Raw genomic sequence first — 21,326 nt, forward strand, 5'->3', positions numbered from 1 at the left:
TATTTTTTTATTCTAAAACTTCATTTCCAGGTCCACATTAAGTCCCTGACTTTCAAGGTGAACTTTCAAACCCCACTGTACATGTGAAGCTAACCGACTATTTTAATGAAGTAATATGAGGAAAGTCATTTGACTCATTCGCTTATTAATTAGGGAGTCTATATGAAAAGTAATGAGAGCGTAACAGTTGTCAGGCAGTCCTTGGCTGAGCGAGTTAGCATAATTGCTACCTGTGGCTAACAGTAACGCACAAGCGATGAAGGTGACATGTGCCCTGCAAGGCAACATCTAAAGTAGAAGCAGAGAATACCCTTCATTTAGAAACACAGAGATGTTTGATGAAGAAGAACCGATGGCACGACATGTGTCATTTGATGTCATGCATGCCTCTCCAAGCTAATGTCAATAGTACTTCCATGTTTAAACGTTTTCAAAAAGATGTCGCGAAATATTTTCACAGCTGCCTCTTGCGTCAGACATGGACAGTTAAATATGTCACATAAGAAGTTAATGATAATTCATGGAGATAAAAAGGATCACTAATAACCAAGCTTCCGTTTTATAAGAGGATCATATTATGAGATCTACTCGCACTCCATCTGACATGGCTTTCATTATAAAACATAATGACTGCTCCATTTAACCAGTAAGGTTTGTTTGATCAGTGAGACTTTAATCAGCATATTAAAAGCTTTGACTTGCCTAATTTATTCATTGTGTCCTTGAATCCCTACAGTCATTCATGATAATGTTGACTTTTTTAAGTCCATTATTAGAAAAAATGAATCTATACTGCATCCATGAATAGATCATCCACCCCAAAGGTATGAACTATGAGTTCATTAGGAAAAGTTTGCCTGTCGTTATTTACAGAAAATTCATAAAAAATATATATTAAACGGAAAAAAATATTTTATGTGCTAAATCCATAATAATACATTTATAGTAGTTGCTATAATAACAGCCTGTAAAGCTCAGAGAAACATATTGAAATTTAAAGGGCTAGCTCCCAAAAATGATTTTATTTTTATTTTTTATTTAAGTTGAATTTTAGGATTTTCTAACCCATGCTTTGAGTCCCAGTTGCAAACGCATTGGCTAAATGTGAGCTTTGAAGGGAATGCAAGATCTTTTTTGCCATTTTTGCTTGATGGCTCCAGATCACTATGAACATTATATGCCAACAGTATCAGGATTTGGAACGACGTGAGGGTGAACAAATGTACAAAACTAACCTTGGAGATTCTGCACCATTTCCAGTAGCACTGGGGTCAAAGTTTGGCTGTAGTTGTGGAAAACGTCCAGGAACAACACTTCCGTGCATGGCTGTAAATATATTGTGCGAAATGAAACAAGATATGACACATACATGAAGTTGTATTCAATACATAAACACAAACATTTACCCACATGAAAAGTAACCCATGTGATCTTAAGTTATCCATCACTAACACAATCAATAATGTGCACTGATGGAGGTTTCATGGTGTTAGTCCTGAACCAGTGGCCCTTGGTGACTGTTATTAGAGCTTGGAACACCCAAGCGAAACATGCTTTACATTCGTCACGCATGTCGAAACATATGATCTGTGCCTTCAGAAACTCTGAAGTAATCGATGCAGGTCAGAGAAAAAATCAATGAAGACAGGTATCAGGGCTAGGTATGCATGATGGCATTGCAAGCATTTTTGAACATTTTCATAAACATTCATAGCTCCCAGAATATTTTCTTCTATGCATATATGAACAAAAAATATATCAATAGAGATAACAGAATAATATGTTTTTTTCTCTATTTTCACTTGTTATTTTTACATCTTCCCAAACGTGGGTTGGTATATTCATAAAAAAACATTCAAAACAAAAAAGTGGAGAAAATGTTGTTTTTGTCAAAGAGCATTTGCTTGTGTTTGGATCTGTAAATGCTGTGCTTTTTCAGAAGATGTATAACACACCCCCTATCTTAAACCAATGAAAACATAAAAAGCTGAAATAGGGACAAACTTATTTCACACTTATTTGTCATTTATTATTTATTCCTGCCATCCATGTCCCAATTTTGGGTTCGAGGGCCACCAGTTGTGCAACGCTCCTTTAGACTGACATTTAAGATTTATATTGCTTGTGAACAGTTCCACTCAGAGATGCTATTCATGCCTAATACTTTATTTTCAAGATATTCGCTTCCTACTTGAAGGTGAAACGATTCCACAGAGGCTTCCTTCACCAAGTCATGACAAATGTGATGTAAAACGCTACTCTTGCCTGCGGTTAGAAGTTTAGTTGCCCAATGTCATTTTAAAGCCAGGATATAAAAGCCACATTAGGTAGGCAGCCAAATGTAATGCACATTAAGTCATACAAGGACAGTTACATTGACCCCATAGATTCATAGCTCTTCTTTATGATCCTACAGAAAAGATCCAAAACCTGTTAACTTGGTCACTTTGCATTTACTGGCCGCCCCATTGCCCTTGGAATACATCGTGTTGTCCTGACAAGATAGGCAAATTTAAATGAAAATAGATATGTAAAGGGCAATGCAAAAAACAAAACTGACAAGGTTTCAGAGTTTTATTTCCACTCACCCGCAAACTGTACTTCCACGAGTCACCTCCCGTCTCTTCAACGGCTGTAGAAAGAGAAGTTAAAAGCAAATGTCAATGCAGACATCAAGCAAGAGTTTAGGATTCACAACTTACTGTAAAAACCCATTGAAAGTGTTCACTGCTCCCATCACAAAAAAAAGAAACAAAAATCTAGATTTTGTTTACACTCATGTTACTCTAGATGGGCATGATTCTCTTTTGTCTGTCAAACACAAGAGGAAGATTTGGAAAAGTAAAGAGTCATGATTGCAACAACATTAGGATAAATAAGATGATGACTTTTTTCATTTTTCGGTGAACAATTCCTGTAAATTTTCACCGACACATTCATAAATACTCTTGCTGAAAATGCTGGCATATGGTGCAAATCATTTTGAATGATTGTTATGGTTTATAACTTCCAACCCATTCTAACATATGCTCATCAAGTCATTCTCGACATGTGCAGACAACGTTTTGTATGTCTTTGTCTACTTAAAATCCTCAGAATGTTCAAAACATCACAGGATACCAGACTGAGTAAGATGACAATACAGCCCTGCCCCGACAGTTCCATAATCTGACCAAAACACTTATACATGAGCCAATGTCATTAAAAGTGATCATTTCACCTCGTTTATCATTTCTAGTATCCGTGTTCCAATGGGTTGGTCATCCACCAGCCAGAACAATTCCGTCTGCTGCCGAGTCACTGAATTAATGGCAATTATACTGGTTTGACAGCCAGACCTCTGGATGATTCACCAATTGGCGTTCCCCGTGCCAGTAACAAATCACTGAACCGCGGCAATAGAGATTAGAAAATGACACCAAAGTACACACTGAGATTCTAAATTACAGCAAACTGCTTATTGCTTTGACAGGAATTTAATTTGTTACATCACAGAGGACGGTAAGGTTGTGAGATTAAAGCAACAAATAAGATAATGTAGTATATCTTGAAATCCAGCTCATTCAAGAACATCTGATGTCATACTAGTGTTGTCACAATAGTGGAATTTCTAACTTTCATCGTACGATACCTTGAAGGTCCAGTATGTCATTTTTTGGAGGATCTATTGACAGAAATGCAATATAATATACATAACTATGTGTTCAGAGGTGTATAAAGACCATAAATAATGAAACGTTATGTTTTTATTACATTAGAATGAGCTATGTCTATCTATTTTTTTGCCATGTTGTTTCTTCAGTAGCTCTAAACGGACAAACTGCTCTACAAAGCGCATTTTATAAATAAGTTATCTCCTTTGAAAAAAAGCGAAACGTGACGACATTTTAGTTCTGTGCAGCCACCGACGTGCTTCGAAAGGGAGGGGTGAGGGGTGTTGTGAGCTGTAATAACCACAATTATTTGACATAATTGCAATTATTTCAGATAACCGCGATTACTGTAAATCTTTAGAAAACAAGGGTGATTGCAGCATTTTACATCCACCGTCCTTGATCTGCACTCACTGTTACGTTCAAATGAAATTTCATCATATTTTGAGATATGCATTTGTATCAAATTTGTATTTTATGCGTTTATGAGTTTTATTAAAGTGATTCCAGATTTGCCGCATATACACAGCAAGACGACATCATCACTCTATAAGGAATGTTACAAGTTATTTAGAGGAATTGTCACATTTGGGCAGTCGTGGCCTAATGGTTACAGACTCGGACTCGTGACCAGAAGGTTTCCGGTTCGATTCCCAGGACTGGCGGCACCTTACCCCTACTAGCCCCCCGGGCGCTGCAGTGATAGCTGCCCACTGCCCTGGGTGTACGTGTGTTCACCACTTGCTGTGCGTGTGTTCACTACTCTCTGGATGGGTTAAATGCAGAGGTCACATTTCGGGTATGGGTCACCATATCTGACTAATAGGTCACTTTCACTTTCACTTTCGCATTTCTTAATGCATCTATATTTTATTCATTGGATAAATTAATTGTAATTAATCGTTATAATTGTCAAAACCTTTAAACAGACAATTAATCGTCAGCCAAATTTCATAATCGTGACAGCCCTAATGTTACCTCAAACTATGAATTTCACCATAAGTGAAAACCTTAAAGCGCAAGTTCACCCAAAGATGAAAATCCTATTATTTACCGAAAACAATGTGTTTTCAAATTCTACGACTTTCTTTTACAAAAGGAAGTCAAGAACAAAAATTCTGAATAGTGAAAATGCTTATGGAAATCCCTTCCATACAAAGAAAATGAATGGTGACCAAGGCAGTCATTCACTAACATTCTGCCTAAAATCTCTTTTTATTTTCCCCCCATTCCCCAGAGTTCAACCCAAAACATACCAAAACTCTCAGGGTCTTCTTCCCACATGGTCAGCTCTTCCTCCGTCAGCAAAAAGTACTTTGAAACCAGTCTCCTGCCGATCTCCGTCAGCGTCTGGTGCGTGAAGAACGCCGTCTTAATTTTATAAGCCTCCAGGCTCTCCGGCTTGCTATCTGAAATGCATATTGCAACATCAATTAAATACACAATTACGCACGTGGTAATGTTCATGATATTAGATCATTCATTAAAACATCAGACAATGACCTCGTACAGTCCATAGAAAGGCAATAAAGATGATAGGGATATTTTTATATCAGTTTACCGCAATCTCTACTGTTCACGTCGTAATTGACGTTCTCTAAATAGTCGCGATTGCACCCTACCACCTTTAAAACGTCCTCGACATTTTTTTTTAAGGCCGTCAAAGCCAGAACTTTCAAATGAATGCTCAGCACGCCAAAGTCATTACGGGATCTGATGATGGGCCGCCTACCCTCGATGTTCTTGGCAGGTTTGTAGGCATCGTTTTTGACGATCATCTTGATGAGGTTCATGCACTGCACGATAAAGCGCTCGAAAACGACTCCCTCCCCGGCCTCGGTGAACACGTAGCTGACGGCGAACTCCAGCGAGCGCTGAATGAGAGGTATGAAAGGCCACGGGTGATATTCCAGGAAATCCAGCAGCTAACAGAGGGCGTGAGAGAAGACGAGAAACACTCAACATCTCAAGTTTAAGTGTCAAGCATATTTTCTTTGGCCTTTTGACCGAATTTGGACGTTTTAAGACTTACAACTTTGGTGTACAGTATGATGGTCTTCTCAAGCTTCTCCCTGCAGGGGCTGCCCGGTCCAACTTGCCGACCTTCAGAAAGTAGAAAAACAAACATTAAGCTGTTTATACTTAAACACACAATGCGAAATGAATCACTTGTTATTAAGCATAATAGCTAAACTGCTCATCATTTCTTTACAAGTCAGCTTTCAATTCAGTGAAAACCTTTCAAGCCAATTTCTCTCAGCGCAGAGCGAAATTATGAAATGAACAGATCCCAAAAGCCAGGATTATTTTGGAGACCTTATCTGGCCCGGAGTTGATATTTCACATACTGTTTGCTCATAAGCTAAGTCTCTCATCCACACCGAAATACCAACAGGCTGAATGGAATCTGACCCACGCACCGGTCGGGAAAACATATGGTCTGTGATATCACCAGCAGATATCAGCTGGCTTCTGTCGCATCTGATAATAAATAAACTCATGCAACCACCAGACTCGGAACAAGCAGGACACAGTGTCTCCAGGTGAAACCATGTAGATAGGGCATTATTGTCTCCTGAAATTTAGTTTGTGCCTTTGAACGAGTGATCTTTCGAAAACAAATTAGCTCGGCCTGTGACTGTGCACTTCATAACCGTGCAATAAAGCCCTCTTCGCTCCATCAGAATTAGCCTTGTGATCTCAATGAGAAATGAATCCAAAGCTTTGTACTTGAGGTATTAGTTTGGATTAAGTCATAGAAATAATAAGAATAATACTGATTTAATTAAAAATTCTCATTATAAATTCAAGTCATAAATAATATTTTAAAGTGCAATACACGTGGATACATTCAACAAATAAGAACAATGTAAAATATTTTCAAAAAATGTACTTAACCATAACCCAAACTCATGTAGTGGATATTCTTGAGCCTCACAAGCCTATTCATATCCACTTCAATAAAATACTACTATATTTCTAAACTGGGAATACCTCTGCGTGAACGTTTAAAGCAGTATATAAAAGTTATAAACATAATAATGGTGCTTAAATTTACTACAGTTGCATAAACTTAATTTTCTTCTGTACACTACTCAGAGGTGGGTAGTAATGCGCTACATTTACTTCGTTACATTTACTTGAGTAACATTTTGGGAAATATGTACATTTTAAGTAACATTAAAAGTATGTACTTTTACTCTTACTTGAGTAAATTTCTAATAGAAAATCTGGACTTTTACTTCGTTACATAACTTACATTGCGTGACGTTCCTTCGTTCCTTCATTTTAAAATATGCATTTTAAAACGCGTTGTTTATTTCAAGGTTGTCGTCTCTTTTTACGGGCATTCCCGAGTGATCGATTCGTTTGAGTCGATTCTTTTGAAAGCATTAACTGAACAATGGGCAAAACCATTTGAATAGGCTAATGAATCAGTTCAAATGATTTGTTCAGTTCGCAGCACGATCTGAATCATCTGAAGCAGGATTACTCACTCCTCGTAGCGCGAAACTTAAGAACACGCAGAACACAAAGAGCGTTGGATGAAGTGGATATTAATCTATATCTATACAATCAAAACTGCAAATGTGTCATATTGTTTGCCAGCGATGATAAATGCCCGCCATTTGCGCGCACCCGCGCGACCTGTTCGTCAGACACAGCAACATGCGCGTTACCTGTCAGACACAGAGACGTGGGCTTGCAGAAATATACATTTGAAGAACAGAAGGAAGAAAACTTGTTGATGGGCGTGTGGTTCACTGTTTACTGTATGTTTACAAGTAAGTGCGTTTCACAACACACACGTGACACAACACGAGAAAACATGAAATATGTTCAAAAATGTGTAGGCCTAGGCAGAGGCGTATTAAGACCTCATGCTGCCCCTGGTCAACAGCCCCAGAGGTGCCCCCCATCAACCCACCTACCCACACGCACGAATCCACTCATTAAAAGATTTATATATTAAAAAATTTTATAAGAATGAAACTCAGCAATTTACAATATACTATTTTACAAGAATTACACATTAACATGACACTTTTGTAGAAAAGAACACAAAAAACAACTCTTTTCCATTAAGTATCTTCAACAATTAGGCCTACTGTAGTTAAGGGGCACCTGCTTTCTGTTGTAACCTTACATTTCAGGTTTTGATGTAGTGAAAAAAAATCACTAACATTTTTTAACAGGTGTTGTGCGTGCCACAAAGTGGGGGTACAGGGACACACACACACATATAGTTTGCATGTATGTATTCACATTAGGGGGACAATGGAACAATGTACAGATTTTCAGGACATTGGGACTTCAATTCACCAAAGTGACATTCACCAGATTACAATGTATAGCAAGGTTATTCATAAAAATAACATGAAACGTTATTGTTACTATTTTAACTGCTATACAGCTATTCAAACGCTCTTTTTAAGCACAGTATGTGTACATTCTTCTTACTAAACGATCACATAAGTACTAAGATAAAAGTGTACTCCACTAAAAAGGACACATATGAATTGATTGCTATAGTGTGACACCGTTCTTCACTTTCACTTTAAAACCCAGGTTTGGACCTTAAATAGTGGCCTTACCTAAACGTACTATTAGCATTATCGGCACTATAACATCTTATTTCTGACGCATGCCATGTATATATACATTTATTAATCAGTGCTAATCCCCGCATTTTTAGTCTCCGCTACAACAATGCTCTGCGTCGTTCCTGCTTCCATCTGTTTGAAGATTAAAGTGTACTCGAAAGACAACTCACCTCATAACACTCACTTGTGAATGGTTGAATGTTAATTCACTCACATCTATGTAACTATCCAGATAACATGGGCGGGAATGTTGGCGGATGTGTGTCGAAAAAGTGCGGAGGACAGAATCATTTTTATCTGAAGTGGGGGTATTCCGCACATGGTGCCACGCCTATTTAGTGCAGATGCGTGACTTAAGTCTTAAAAAACAAGTGCTTATGTACATTTATAAAAAAATATATTTTGTATTGCGGGTTTATTTGGTGCCCCTAAAGTCCTGGTGCCCCTGGGCACTCGCCCAATTGCCCATATGGTTAATCCGCCTCCGGGCCTAGGCCTATTTCATTTAAGAGAGCACTGCAGATGTTCTAGATCATCTTAGGAAATGCTCTGAGTTTAGTTCATGCTTTAGTTTGACATGGTCTATTATTCTAAATAAGTTGTGTAAACTACATTGACATCAGGACTAGATGAAATTTACAGAAATGCTCATCTCTTCGGTGTTTGTCTATTCTTTAGTCTCTCTAGTATATTGCAAAGATATTATATGCAATATTAAAATATTGGCGTTAATATTAATTTAGTAGACCTATATAATCAGATACAAAGTAACTAAGTAACTAGCTACTTGAGTAGTTTTTTCATTGCATACTTTTTTACTTTTACTCAAGTAAATTTTAAAATAGTGACTTGTACTTTTACTCGAGTAAAGATTTTGGCTACTCTACCCACCTCTGACACTACTGCACCGCACGATGGGCAAATTCTAGGTTCATTTAAACATTCAGCTAAATGTGCAACAATTTACATGCAAATAAAAAACAGCGGCCTCTGGATATTGCTCAGTTTCTACACGTAAACATGTCTGAGGAGATTCCCTAAGCCATGAATAAATGTTTAGAATTCATATGCTGATGGAAAAGCTCAGGGTGTACTTTAACTTTCTGCTGCAATGACGGATTTTGTAGGCCAACCTGAAACTTAGCATCACACTGGTTCCCTCAATTTTTCCATAGGCTTTTGAATTATCGCAAAACAAAATGGGTTCTGTGATCAACATACGTTTATGATACTTAAATGTTTTGTCTATTAAGATAATGTGCGCAAATTCTACAAATATTCCGCAAGCAGATCTCATCCCCCATTGACTCCCATAGTATTATTTTCCCTACTATGGCAGTAAATGGGGGATGAGATCAGTTTTGTTACTAACATTCTTCCAAATATATATAAAGAAATGTATACAGGTTTGGAACAACCGGAGGGTGAGTAAATGATGACAGAATTTTCATTTTTGGGTGAACTCTAGCCACAGACCTTATTATTTTAGTAATTTAACAAAAAATCCATTCAAAAAACCTACAGACATCTGGATGAGGGAACTGGAAGTGCTAGGTTTTGGCTTACAAAACTAAATCATGACCGCAGCACTCTTATAACAAAAATAATGACATTTCCCAAACCCTGCCCCCTGTCTGCTATTGACCATTTAGCCAATGATGATGTCACCAACGAATAGTCTACTTATAGCGGTCTGCACATGTACCTGGTACAACAGTAACAATATTTTTTTTAAATAAAAACGTTAAACAATTTAGTCAAAAATTTGCTTATCATTAACTCTAAAAACAATCCTTAAACAAGTTTCAAATATAAGAATTAGAAAAGGAAATCATGTAATACTTACAGCATTCCAAAAACTGTTTTAGTCTCTCAAACACAGCATTGAGGAAGCCCTAGGGAAATAGACAGGGATGGTAAATGAAGCGCCGGTATCAGGTGCGGTTAGTGACTTTTAGATCATAAGCGCAGACAACATCTAGGTTTTTTCAGGTCATGTTGAAGGCGGGTTTGGCAGAGAGCCTCGGGCAATCTTAACTCAGGTTGTGGAAGGACAGCCTGTTTACATGGTGTGCTGAAACAGATTTAGAGAGAGGCCTGCCGTGCCAAGATACAATCCTAATGCGGCCATTAAATATATGGAAACCCCTTGAACAACACGGGGCATAAGTAACACTGCTGGCAGATCAATTCTGGCACCACAAAGAGTAAATTATAGCGGCACTTAAAGTTCACCTTCTATAATTAACAGGACAATGAACTGCAATTTACTGCACAAGCAAAAGGAAAGTGATATGTCATGAGTAGAAATAACATTTCCCCAATAACTAAATAAAAGCTTAATTTTACAAGAATGTCCAGGCAACTCTTTTCCATATAACGAAGACAAATCAACACTACACACTGTCGCTTTAAGTGAATTATTTAATGCATCCAATATGCTGTGAGGAAAGCTGAAGAGGCATCAGTCAAAGGCTTTTAGACTGTAGGAGCTAAAGATGTTCTGTGTTTGATATGGACGAGGTAAAGATAAACCGAGGATGAGGAGGAGCGTAGGAGGAAGATGGACATTTGTGACGTGACTGTCTGGCTTTGAGCTGAAAGAGTGTTTTAATGACTGTGATACTCCGGAGACACATCAGAGCCACGGCTCAGTTGGGAAAACACTGAAGCTTTAGATGCTGAAGGAGAGCCAGAGGCAACAACTCTTCATAAATATTCTATTTGAGGCGTTGTCTTACCTCCCGAATGGATCAATAACGGTGCCATCATCATTTTCCTTGCCACGGCTAATAAGCTCAAATTCAAGATGTCAGTTGTATAGACTCCAAAAACATGTTCAGTCCAGACGGTCTAACAAATAGACTTTCGGATCAACGGGTGAATACATAAACATGCCTAAAACGGGAATCTTCCTTAAAGCAAAAAGAGAAGGAATAGGAAGCTTTTGTTCACACTGCGTGCGATTTGGTTTTTAAATCTGATCTTTGGGACTGACTGACTGCATGCCATGCAAGTAAATACATTTGATTTGTCTGGTGTATAAGTGTACTTTGTCAAACACAGAGAACACATTTTTTCACAAAAAGAACATAAGCGACAAAATAATTTCGCGCATTCATACTGTGTGCAAACCCACAGACTCATTCACTGTTAACCACAATATTATATCTGATTATATTATAATCACATAGTGAAGCGTGAGCAAAATGAACATGTTTAGACACAGCTGCAAAATGCACGTAATGATGAAAAAATGCATTTCATGCATTTGAAAGAAATGATATAAACATCCTTCTCATATTCAATGAATTCAATTTTAACTAAATTATCGTGCTGCAATTTGAAAACATCTGCAAAATTGGCAATTTACCAACAGTTCAACAAAAACTTTGTATTTGCCTCTTATTGTTTTCGGCAAAGTTTTGTTCTTCCGTCCCAAGACTCATTCGGGTTTAGAAAGATTTACATCAATGTAATGTGAAAAAGATCTCTGCTAAGCTCCCACGGATGCATTAAGAGATGAAGGCACCATATGGGCTTCCTGCAGAGTGTGGCTGCCCCGCTCCGTGCCGGCAAACTCTCTTCGCATCCAGACTGCATCATTCACAGCGCTGGCAAATATATTATTTAGCCCATTTACATGCAACAAATATATTGCATTTAGTTCTTCAAGGCAAGGTTGAAAGGCGAGAGATTTTCTATGTTTAATGCACAACTACATCAAGACATATGTAATGCATTAAATATTCATGCTGACCTGTTTTTCTCCCAACTCCCCATCTCCTGCTTGCATACGAGCATCTCATTTATGCACATGAGTCCTTTTTGTCAGAACATCGTCATAAACCTCAGGTTTATTTTCCTCATAACCGACAACTCAATTTTAATTTGAATGTTTTTCCAGAATGCATTTTTATGGGTGATGCAGTGTAAATAGAGCTATGTTAATAAAGTGAACCCAAGCAAATATCAGGCCTGACTTTGAGATCGTAAACAAGCAATAAGCAAATATTAGAATGAAAGAGTTTCATTTCCATCCTGTTGTAAGATTAAGCAATACCTGATGATGGAAAGTAAAAGAAAATAAAGCTGAGGTGAGGACGCAAGGATATTTGTTGAAATAACTTAAATTCCACTTTTGTAAGCACACTTGTTATTATTAAATTCATAAAATAATTACAATCAGACACTCAAAAAATTCAACCGCACTCCCCCTCCGATGTTAAATATACATTATGATACAGTTAAATTACATTGGTTGTTAAAAACACTTACCATGACTTCCATGTTGTTATTTGGCTCAGTAAATCCATGCACAGTCAACTTTCGAAGAACTGCAAGAAAGCGATCTTTCACTTCTCAATAGCTCAAAATCACAACAAAAAGTAACATTGTACAATATACACAATAACATGGAGCAATGCTGAGATTTTAGCAGCATCTAATGGTGAGGTTGTGAATTGCAACCAATGACTCATTTCACCCCTCCCTTTCGGAGCACTACGGTCAACGCACCGGTTTTCCTTTATACTTCTCCATTGTTGTCCGTGTCAACAGGCAATGACCAATAGTCGTCAGTTGTTAAATGCAGAACAAATAATTTACTTAGACAATTAATTCGGAAATGCGTACGAGTAAACGTGACGCTATCGCAGAGTTTTTTGACCTGATGGAGGGGTTTCAAGCAGACCAATCACAGCGCTTCTGTTCCGTGTTAAATTGACGTGTTGCTACATTTTTGGAGAGGTGCACGTTAGGTTACACAGAGCTACGCACAGCCTACGGCATAGCTACGGTGCAGGTCCAACGCATGAATATAAATTAGGCTTAAGATGTCATCATAGTTTTGATTCTTTGCCGAAGGACATACAGTAACATATTTGAGAAACGCGCTCTGTAGAGCAGTATTGTGAAACAATATTGTGTATGTAGATAGAAAAAGCTCAATCTAATGTAATAAAAACATAACGCTTCATTATGTAAGGTCTTTATACACCCCTAAAGACATAGTTATGTATATTATATTGCATTTCTGTCAATCCTCCAAAAAACTACACACTGGACCTTTAACAGTGTGAACTGAAATACCCCCAATGTGTTTTCTTTTAGCTGTGCAAGTGGGTAATCTGTAGGCGTATGAAGGGACATTTCATAAACAGCCATGAGTAAGCGTTTCAGCACTGGCCGTGCGAATATGTGTGTGTACCTTTCAGAGAGAGCAGAGTACGCTCCAGGGAGCTGAGAGCAGTCTGTTGGTCTCCAGCATAGATCTGCTGTAGGAATGTGTCCGTATGATGATTCCACAGAGAACACGCAAAGCTATAGATGCTTGACGCCAACTAGAAAAAAAAACAGAAGAACAACAAGAGGGGGGTTAGAATCTACCTGTGGTTACTGTGTTGCATGTTTTGTAGGTTTATGTACACCTGAAGGTACAGACACAATATCTGATCCCTGGAGTTCATTTTTTCCTATTATACAAGTGAATGTACAACATTCTGCACAAACAAAAACTCTTTAAAATCAAACTTTGTGACATTGACAATGTTAAATCCTTTAAAGAAACATTTAAACTGTTAGGAATGGTGTGTGATTAATAGACCAGTTTGTTTCCCAACTTAAACAACTGGCTACACTTGGATGAATAAACCTAAAGAGAAAATGTTTCGATTCAAATGGATTTATACTGTACTAGCAAGTTTCACAATAAGTTTCATGACAGATTTACAAGGAATACTGCCTTGAAAACCCCAGTGAATGAGATCAAGTAAAACACAATGGGAAACTCACTGGAATGATACAAAACAAATATACATTCTACTGTATAAACCCACGACTCAGAACCTCTAAATAACAAGTTTGAAAATATCGTTCTATGTGTGTACGGAGTGGGAGTTGTTCCCACATTTTGCGAGTTGTAACTATAGCAACCATACCAACTTGTTGAAAGTGCTCATCCGATGAGTCCTTTAACAAATTTTGGTGGCCGCAGGGGACACTAGTTAAAATACTTATAAGCAAACTTGACCAATCAGGATCCGAAACAATTACATTGAAACTTCAAATGAAATACTTTTTATCTCCGGACAAGAAATATTTGAAGTGAATGACAAATTTACTTGTCCGAAGGACAACCACATGACAAAGCTTAATGTCAAGCCCTGCATGTTCTCATATTTTTTAAAGTTTCATGTTTGTTGTTTGGTCATCGTTCATGAAGCTATACGTAGATACTTTATGGAGTTAACAAAGCTGATTGAAACGAACTCTGGTGCGATTGCTCTGTTAGTGCGGTTTATTTGTGTAAGTGTGAACGCTGCCACCCGAACCCTGGTGCGTACCAAACAAGTGGACCGAGACCGCTGAAAAGATTGGTCTCGGTCTGCTTTCAAATGAACTCTGGCGCGGTTCGATTGAAATATGAATGCAAAACACGGACCAAAGGCATCGAACCAAAACCAGGAAGTGATAACAATATACGACCCAAAAATCAAGTGATTTGTTCAAATAAAAGGAGTGTTTATTAGATCTGTGCTTGCGCATATAACGGAGGAAATCCTGGCGCCGTTTTGACTGTTTTAAACACTTCATGAGGTCTTCGCGAGTTACCGGCTTGCTAAAAATTCCCTCATATGCGCAGGCATACACTGAACATGTATAACCCAGCACACACAGCATTGTTTTGGATATCCGGTAAGTTCCGTTTTAAAATATAAATCATAAAAGCTGTCCAATCCCGTTGCGACTTTACACGTAAGATGTTAGGTTCTAAATATTTAGGTTCGCTTTTAAAATGCCAGTGTGAACGCTAAGCGAACCAGGACTACATTTTTTTTTGGTCCGGACCAAGAGAGCCATACGAACCGAACTCCAAGTGAACATGCCCTAAAATATCTGGCAACACTGTCACTTTACCGCAGGGCTAATGATTTTAGCAACTAGCCCTGTTCAAAACACGTGAAATAGTAAACACTTGTACATCTTTTCATATGATTTTCTCGTACTGTGCATACAGAAAAGCCACACGCATCTCTAATGCACGTTTAAATACGCCGTTAACAACTAGTCGTCCAGTTCGGTTCCGTACACACTGCGTGGAATTACTGTAAATGCGGTTGTCACTACCTGTATTTTTCGGGAGTAAATTCGGTAGAAGAATGCGGTTGTCACTCCCGAAAATTTGTGAAGTGTGTGTGTACAGAACAGGATTAAGCATCACTAAAAGGTGAAGTACGTTGAACATAATTGTTCCAAACGAAAGTAAAAAACCATTGCTTTCTTGTACGTTGGCTACAGTGTATAGACCCCCTGGTCCCTACACTGATTTTCTGAAAGAGTTTGCGGACTTCCTATCGGACCTATTGGTTAACGTTGATAAAGTACTAATTGTCGGAGACTTTAATATCCACGTAGATAGTGCTAACGATGCATTAGCAGTGGCGTTTACAGAGCTATTACACTCTTTTGGAGTAACACAACACATCAATGGACCCACTCATCGATTTAATCATACACTAGACTTGATTATATCTCACGGAGCCGATCTAACCAATATAGATATTATACCTCAAAGCGACGATGTCACTGATCACTATCTTATAACATGTACACTGCGCACTGCAGAAATCAGCCGTTTAACTCGTTATCGACAGGGTAGAACAATTACCTCGACTACTAAAGATAGTTTCGCAAAGAGCTTGCCAGATCTGACTCCTTTAATAACCATACCAATAAATACAGAATCGCTCGATGACATGACCAGCAAATTGGGCACTATTTTCTCTAATACATTAGAAGCTGTCGCACCTATGAAGTCAAAAAAGATTAATGAGAAAAACGCAGCACCATGGTACAATAGCACCACTCGCGCCCTTAAAAGAGAAACACGTAAACTGGAGCGCAAATGGAAACAAACCCAATTAGAGGTCTTTAAAATTGCGTGGAAAGAGAGTGCAAACTGTTATAAAAAGGCACTAAAAGCAGCAAAGGCTGAGCACCTCCGTAACCTCATAGAAACTAACAAAAACAATCCAAGGTTTTTATTTAGTACAGTTGCTAAACTAACAAATAAACAGACTTCACCTGACCTGGGTATTCCGCCGCACCTTGGTAGCAATGATTTCATGAATTTTTTTACAGAGAAAATCGAAAACATACGAGACAAAATAGTAAAAACTCAACCTCCAAGTCTGTCCTATAAATTAGTACCAACCATCGCCCCAAAAGAAAGGCTACAGTGTTTTTCACCTATAAAACAGGAAGATTTAATTAAACTTATTGCAACATCTAAACCTACAACTTGCTTATTAGACCCCATACCAACTAAATTATTAAAAGAGTTATTACCCGTTGCAATTGAGCCCATTTATAACATTATCAACTCGTCAATTAATCTAGGCCATGTCCCAGGAGCCTTTAAACTGGCCGTCATTAAGCCTCTTATCAAGAAACCAAACTTAGACCCCAATGAACTAGGAAACTATAGACCGATTTCAAATCTCCCTTACCTGTCTAAAATACTAGAAAAAGTAGTGTCCACTCAGTTGTGCTCTTTCTTACAAAATAATGACATACACGAAAAATTCCAGTCAGGTTTTAGACCGCATCATAGTACTGAAACTGCACTCGTTAAAATTACAAACGACCTGCTCATAGCATCAGATAAAGGTAACATCTCACTCCTAGTCCTGCTCGACCTTAGTGCTGCGTTCGATACTGTAGACCATAAAATACTTCTAGATCGCTTACACAATTATACCGGTATTCAGGGACAGGCACTACAATGGTTCAGATCTTACTTATCAGACCGACATCAATTTGTCCATTTAAATGGGGAATCATCAAATCTAACGCAAGTAAATTATGGATTACCTCAGGGATCGGTTTTAGGACCCTTGCTATTCTCCATATACATGCTGCCCCTTGGAAACATTATTAGAAAACATGGAATTAGCTTCCACTGTTATGCAGATGATACTCAGCTATATATCTCATCAAGACCAGATGATTCCTTCCAACTATCCAAATTGGCAGAGTGCATCGACGATATAAAGCATTGGATGACTTGTAATTTCCTTCTTTTAAATTCTAATAAAACAGAAATATTACTTATCGGACCAAAGACACGTGAGCAGAATATTTCGGATTATGACCTGCAAATTGAAGGCTGCACTGTTACTCCAACAAATACAGTTAAAGACCTTGGCGTTATATTAGACAGCAACCTGTCATTTAAAAATCACATCTCAAATGTCACAAAAACAGCCTTCTTCCACCTTAGAAATGTTGCCAAATTGCGAAATATTTTATGTGTGGCTGACGCAGAGAAGCTTATTCATGCATTTGTGACCTCAAGACTTGACTACTGTAATGCACTGCTTAGTGGTTGTCCTGCAGCATCAATAAACAAACTACAGTTAGTTCAGAATGCAGCTGCCAGAGTTCTAACCAGGTCCAGAAAATACGATCACATAACCCCAATGTTATCAACCCTTCACTGGTTACCCATTAAGTATCGTATTGACTTTAAAGTTCTTTTAATTACTTATAAAGCCTTAAACGGTTTAGCCCCTACCTACATAACAGAGCTTCTACCACACTACAACCCATCACGCTCTCTAAGATCTCAAAACTCCAGACTTTTGATAACACCTAGAATAACTAAATCCACCAAAGGGGGTAGAGCTTTCTCATACGTAGCACCTAAACTCTGGAATAGCCTCCCCGATACTATTCGAGGGTCAGACACACTCTCCCAATTTAAATCTAGATTAAAGACACATCTTTTCAGCCAAGCATTCACTAACACATAGCTAATGAACAGCAGCTACGCTAATTATTCTCTTTCTGCCCTCGCCTCGGGATGCCCATCCCGAGGTAGGGAGAGATTCCGCCAGGCCCAGATGAACGTCATATGCCCATCCACAACTAGAGATTACGCCAGCTACATCGGAAAATCCCGTACCATCCTCCTGCGAGAGCCTGCGGACTGACTGACCATCCCAGCTCCATCCAAGGCAATTCCATCACCACCCAAGAAAAAGGCGACCATCTGGCCGGCCCAGCTCAGACAATTCCATCCCCAACCGAGAGCAAAGACGGACTACCTGTCACATAAATGCTAAATTTACAATACTTGGTATTTAATGCTAAACTTACATCACACGACAGCAGTTTGAAGTTATGGCTGCACTCAGTGACTTTGATTGGAGGTAGCTGGGTGGGTGTTGTAGGGAGTGGGGGGGCTTGTTGGTTGTGGTTCGGGGCGTTTCATTTGTTGGGACTGTGTGGGTCTGGTCTGGTTGGTCTTGTTTTGTGGTCGATGTCGGACAACAGAGGAATAAAGTTAATTATGCCATTACTACTTTTCCCTGGTTGTTCCTCTGTTGTCTGTTGTTGATCGCGGAATGGGACCGGGTTGGACCTGCACGGTTTCGGCGGGTGGGGCTTCCTGGGTCGCGGCTCGTGGGCTCTCCCTGTTCTTCGTGGACGTTGCTCGGTGGCTTTGGTCGGGGTCACTGAGTGCAGCTATGACACGTCAGAGGAGATCTGGCCCTCCCGGCTGAGCCTGGTTTCTCCCGAGGTTTTTTTTTCTCCATTATTCAGCATTGGAGTTTGGGTTCCTCGCCACAGCAGAGCAGTGCAGTGTTGGCTTGCTCACCGGGAGACTGCATTTATTTATTTATTTATTTATTTATTTATTAGATATTATTTATTATAATGATCTTGCTTGGTCTATAAACACCATGCACTGTGCTGTGTTTTACCTTTCTGTGTTTTTCTTATTTGCTCCTGTAAAGCTGCTTTGGAACAATGCACATTGTGAAAAGCGCTATATAAATAAAATTGAATTGAATTGAATTGAACTAAAAGGTGAAGTGACAACCGAATTTAGATGCAGTGTGCATCAAATAGCAAAATATCTCAAATGTTACAATTAGGAGTAATTATAATTTATTTATTTTTTGTCCTTATTCATTTAACTTTTCTGTCACTTTAATCGAAATATTTCTCCTGAGTCCCAAATAATTCCAGTCTCTCATTAGATCAATGCTGTACCCTACAGTACTTATCGAATTTTCTATACATTTTCAAATATTGGCAGGTTAATTGTTTCAGAGCTCCTACTTGAGTTACTTTAGATAAAATCAATACCAAACTGAATAGGGTTTGTAGGACCAAATTCACATTTTTTACTTTGCTTACAGCCATGTGGCAAAAGAGAATCTACATTAGGCTGCTTCAGCTCTTTAAAGAAACTTAATATGCTTTTTGCAACCTGAAGCAATAAATCGCTCTAGGTTTCGAGAAATCCAGCAGACCTTTTTTTTATGAATCACTCAAAATAATAAATCAAGCAAGTTTGGAGTTTTCTTTTTTCACTATATAGTTAAAATAGAAGTGAAATACAACCATGGCTGAGAGATAGATTTATTTACAGTTTTGAGTGTTAGAAAGAAACATTTGGTGCACATTTACTGCAAAGTGAATGTTGACAACTTGACATAGATCAAACTACCTCTGCCACTCTTCTTTAAAACCAGGCATCAACAAAAAACAAATACTAATACTCATATTTCTTAGAAAACATAAATCACCTTTACACGAAAAGCAAAAACATGACAAAAAAGCCACTAGAACCAAACAAATGATCCCCACAACATAAAGATATGCTTTGACGCATCTAAATACAGAAAATTACACCACATTAATAACATTTCTAATCACCCAGCAGATGTAGAAAAACTCCTTTGGCATAGCTTGAGGATAGCAAGACATTAAAAATGTTATTCTATGGTTCATTTACAGATATTCTCAAAGCGCCAGAGAGGAGGCAAACACATCATTCAAGAGTGCAGTACGTGAAGAGCACTTCAGAAGAGCTGTCTGACATGCAAAGATGTCAAAAATAAGACCGAATTTGTAGGATGCGCGCAACAGATGATAATCGATAATCTTAATTGTATATGCGGGTTGTGTAATCAATTACTTTTGTGCATTTTGATAAATGTCATTTTCAAGGGAAGTAAAAACAATGACAAGTACTTAAATGGAAAGAAAAATGTAGTTACTAAGTGGTGTAAGTTTTACATCAGAAGTGGGTATGAAGCAAAAAGGAAAACGCAACAGAAATATTACACAGTGAGGTTTGCAATTTGCAGTCCAGGTACACATCAACACCGGTTGGGGCTTGGCCTTATTGTCGCTATGACAACATGCACGGCTGAACCCCCACGAGAGGAAAAAAGTGAACATCTATGACCTGTTTCTGGACAGCATATAGAAAGTCTGAATCACCAGCCTTAATCCTCAAAGATCATCTGAAAGCAAAATTGCTTAAAAATTGCAACATTTAAATACTAAATACAGACAAAAACTAAACGAAACAATGGCTGATCTATTTCTGAACAATCATTTGGCAGGAAAGAAGAATTTTCTGCCAAATAATTTACATAATGAATACATTAAAATCACATTTAGAACCAGTGGTTTCCTAAAAGCACTATCAAGGGGAAAAAAGACTATAATTATCAGCTTGGGTCTTGAAGAGCTAAAGAGTTTTACAAAAATACAAACTGCCCGCTTATCCATTTGCAAAGCTACACTTGACAGGCACCTTCATGTGAGATATTGGGTTAAAACTGGATACTGAGAAAATTGTGTAATTCCCATACAGATGATAAAATCACAAGATCAAGAGGAAAAGAGGACGTATCAAGTGGAAAGTCCATTTTTAAAATAACCCCCTGCCACACTAACCCCAATGAAAGGGAAAAACACTATAATGACAGTAATGCCAGTAAATCAATTCTCACCAGCGCTGTGAAAATAGGCATCCCAATCTTCAAATCTGATCTCAATGTGAACAGTCTGACTGAACATACAGACTCTCCCATGAACCCGTCAAACAGACCAGCATATCTTGAGACTGATTCCAGGTCATTTAAAGATGCCAATGCATGTTGCACAAGGCAGGCTGGTGGCTGGGGAAATATACCTCAAGATAGAGTGTCAAAATGGCAATTTTTCTGTGTTAAAGTACTTTCTCCTTGCAAGGATAGTTATG

At 38.4% G+C, this 21,326-nt stretch overlaps 1 protein-coding gene across 2 annotated transcripts in view; it reads right to left on the reverse strand.

Annotated features, from left to right (window-relative positions):
* The window catches only part of ipo11 (importin 11), a 148,136-nt gene that overhangs the window by 98,071 nt on the left and 28,739 nt on the right, over window positions 1–21,326 (reverse strand). For both annotated transcript variants that reach the window (XM_057356365.1, XM_057356366.1), the window contains 8 exons: window positions 13,467–13,599; window positions 12,536–12,594; window positions 10,104–10,152; window positions 5,686–5,756; window positions 5,386–5,578; window positions 4,910–5,062; window positions 2,589–2,632; window positions 1,236–1,326 (listed from right to left, as the gene is read on the reverse strand). In XM_057356365.1, coding sequence (XP_057212348.1) covers window positions 1,236–1,326; window positions 2,589–2,632; window positions 4,910–5,062; window positions 5,386–5,578; window positions 5,686–5,756; window positions 10,104–10,152; window positions 12,536–12,594; window positions 13,467–13,599 — 793 coding nt within the window. The remainder of the gene's footprint in view (window positions 1–1,235; window positions 1,327–2,588; window positions 2,633–4,909; window positions 5,063–5,385; window positions 5,579–5,685; window positions 5,757–10,103; window positions 10,153–12,535; window positions 12,595–13,466; window positions 13,600–21,326) is intronic.

The sequence above is a fragment of the Triplophysa rosa genome, linkage group LG17 (assembly GCF_024868665.1).
Source record: "Triplophysa rosa linkage group LG17, Trosa_1v2, whole genome shotgun sequence".
NCBI lineage: Eukaryota > Metazoa > Chordata > Actinopteri > Cypriniformes > Nemacheilidae > Triplophysa > Triplophysa rosa.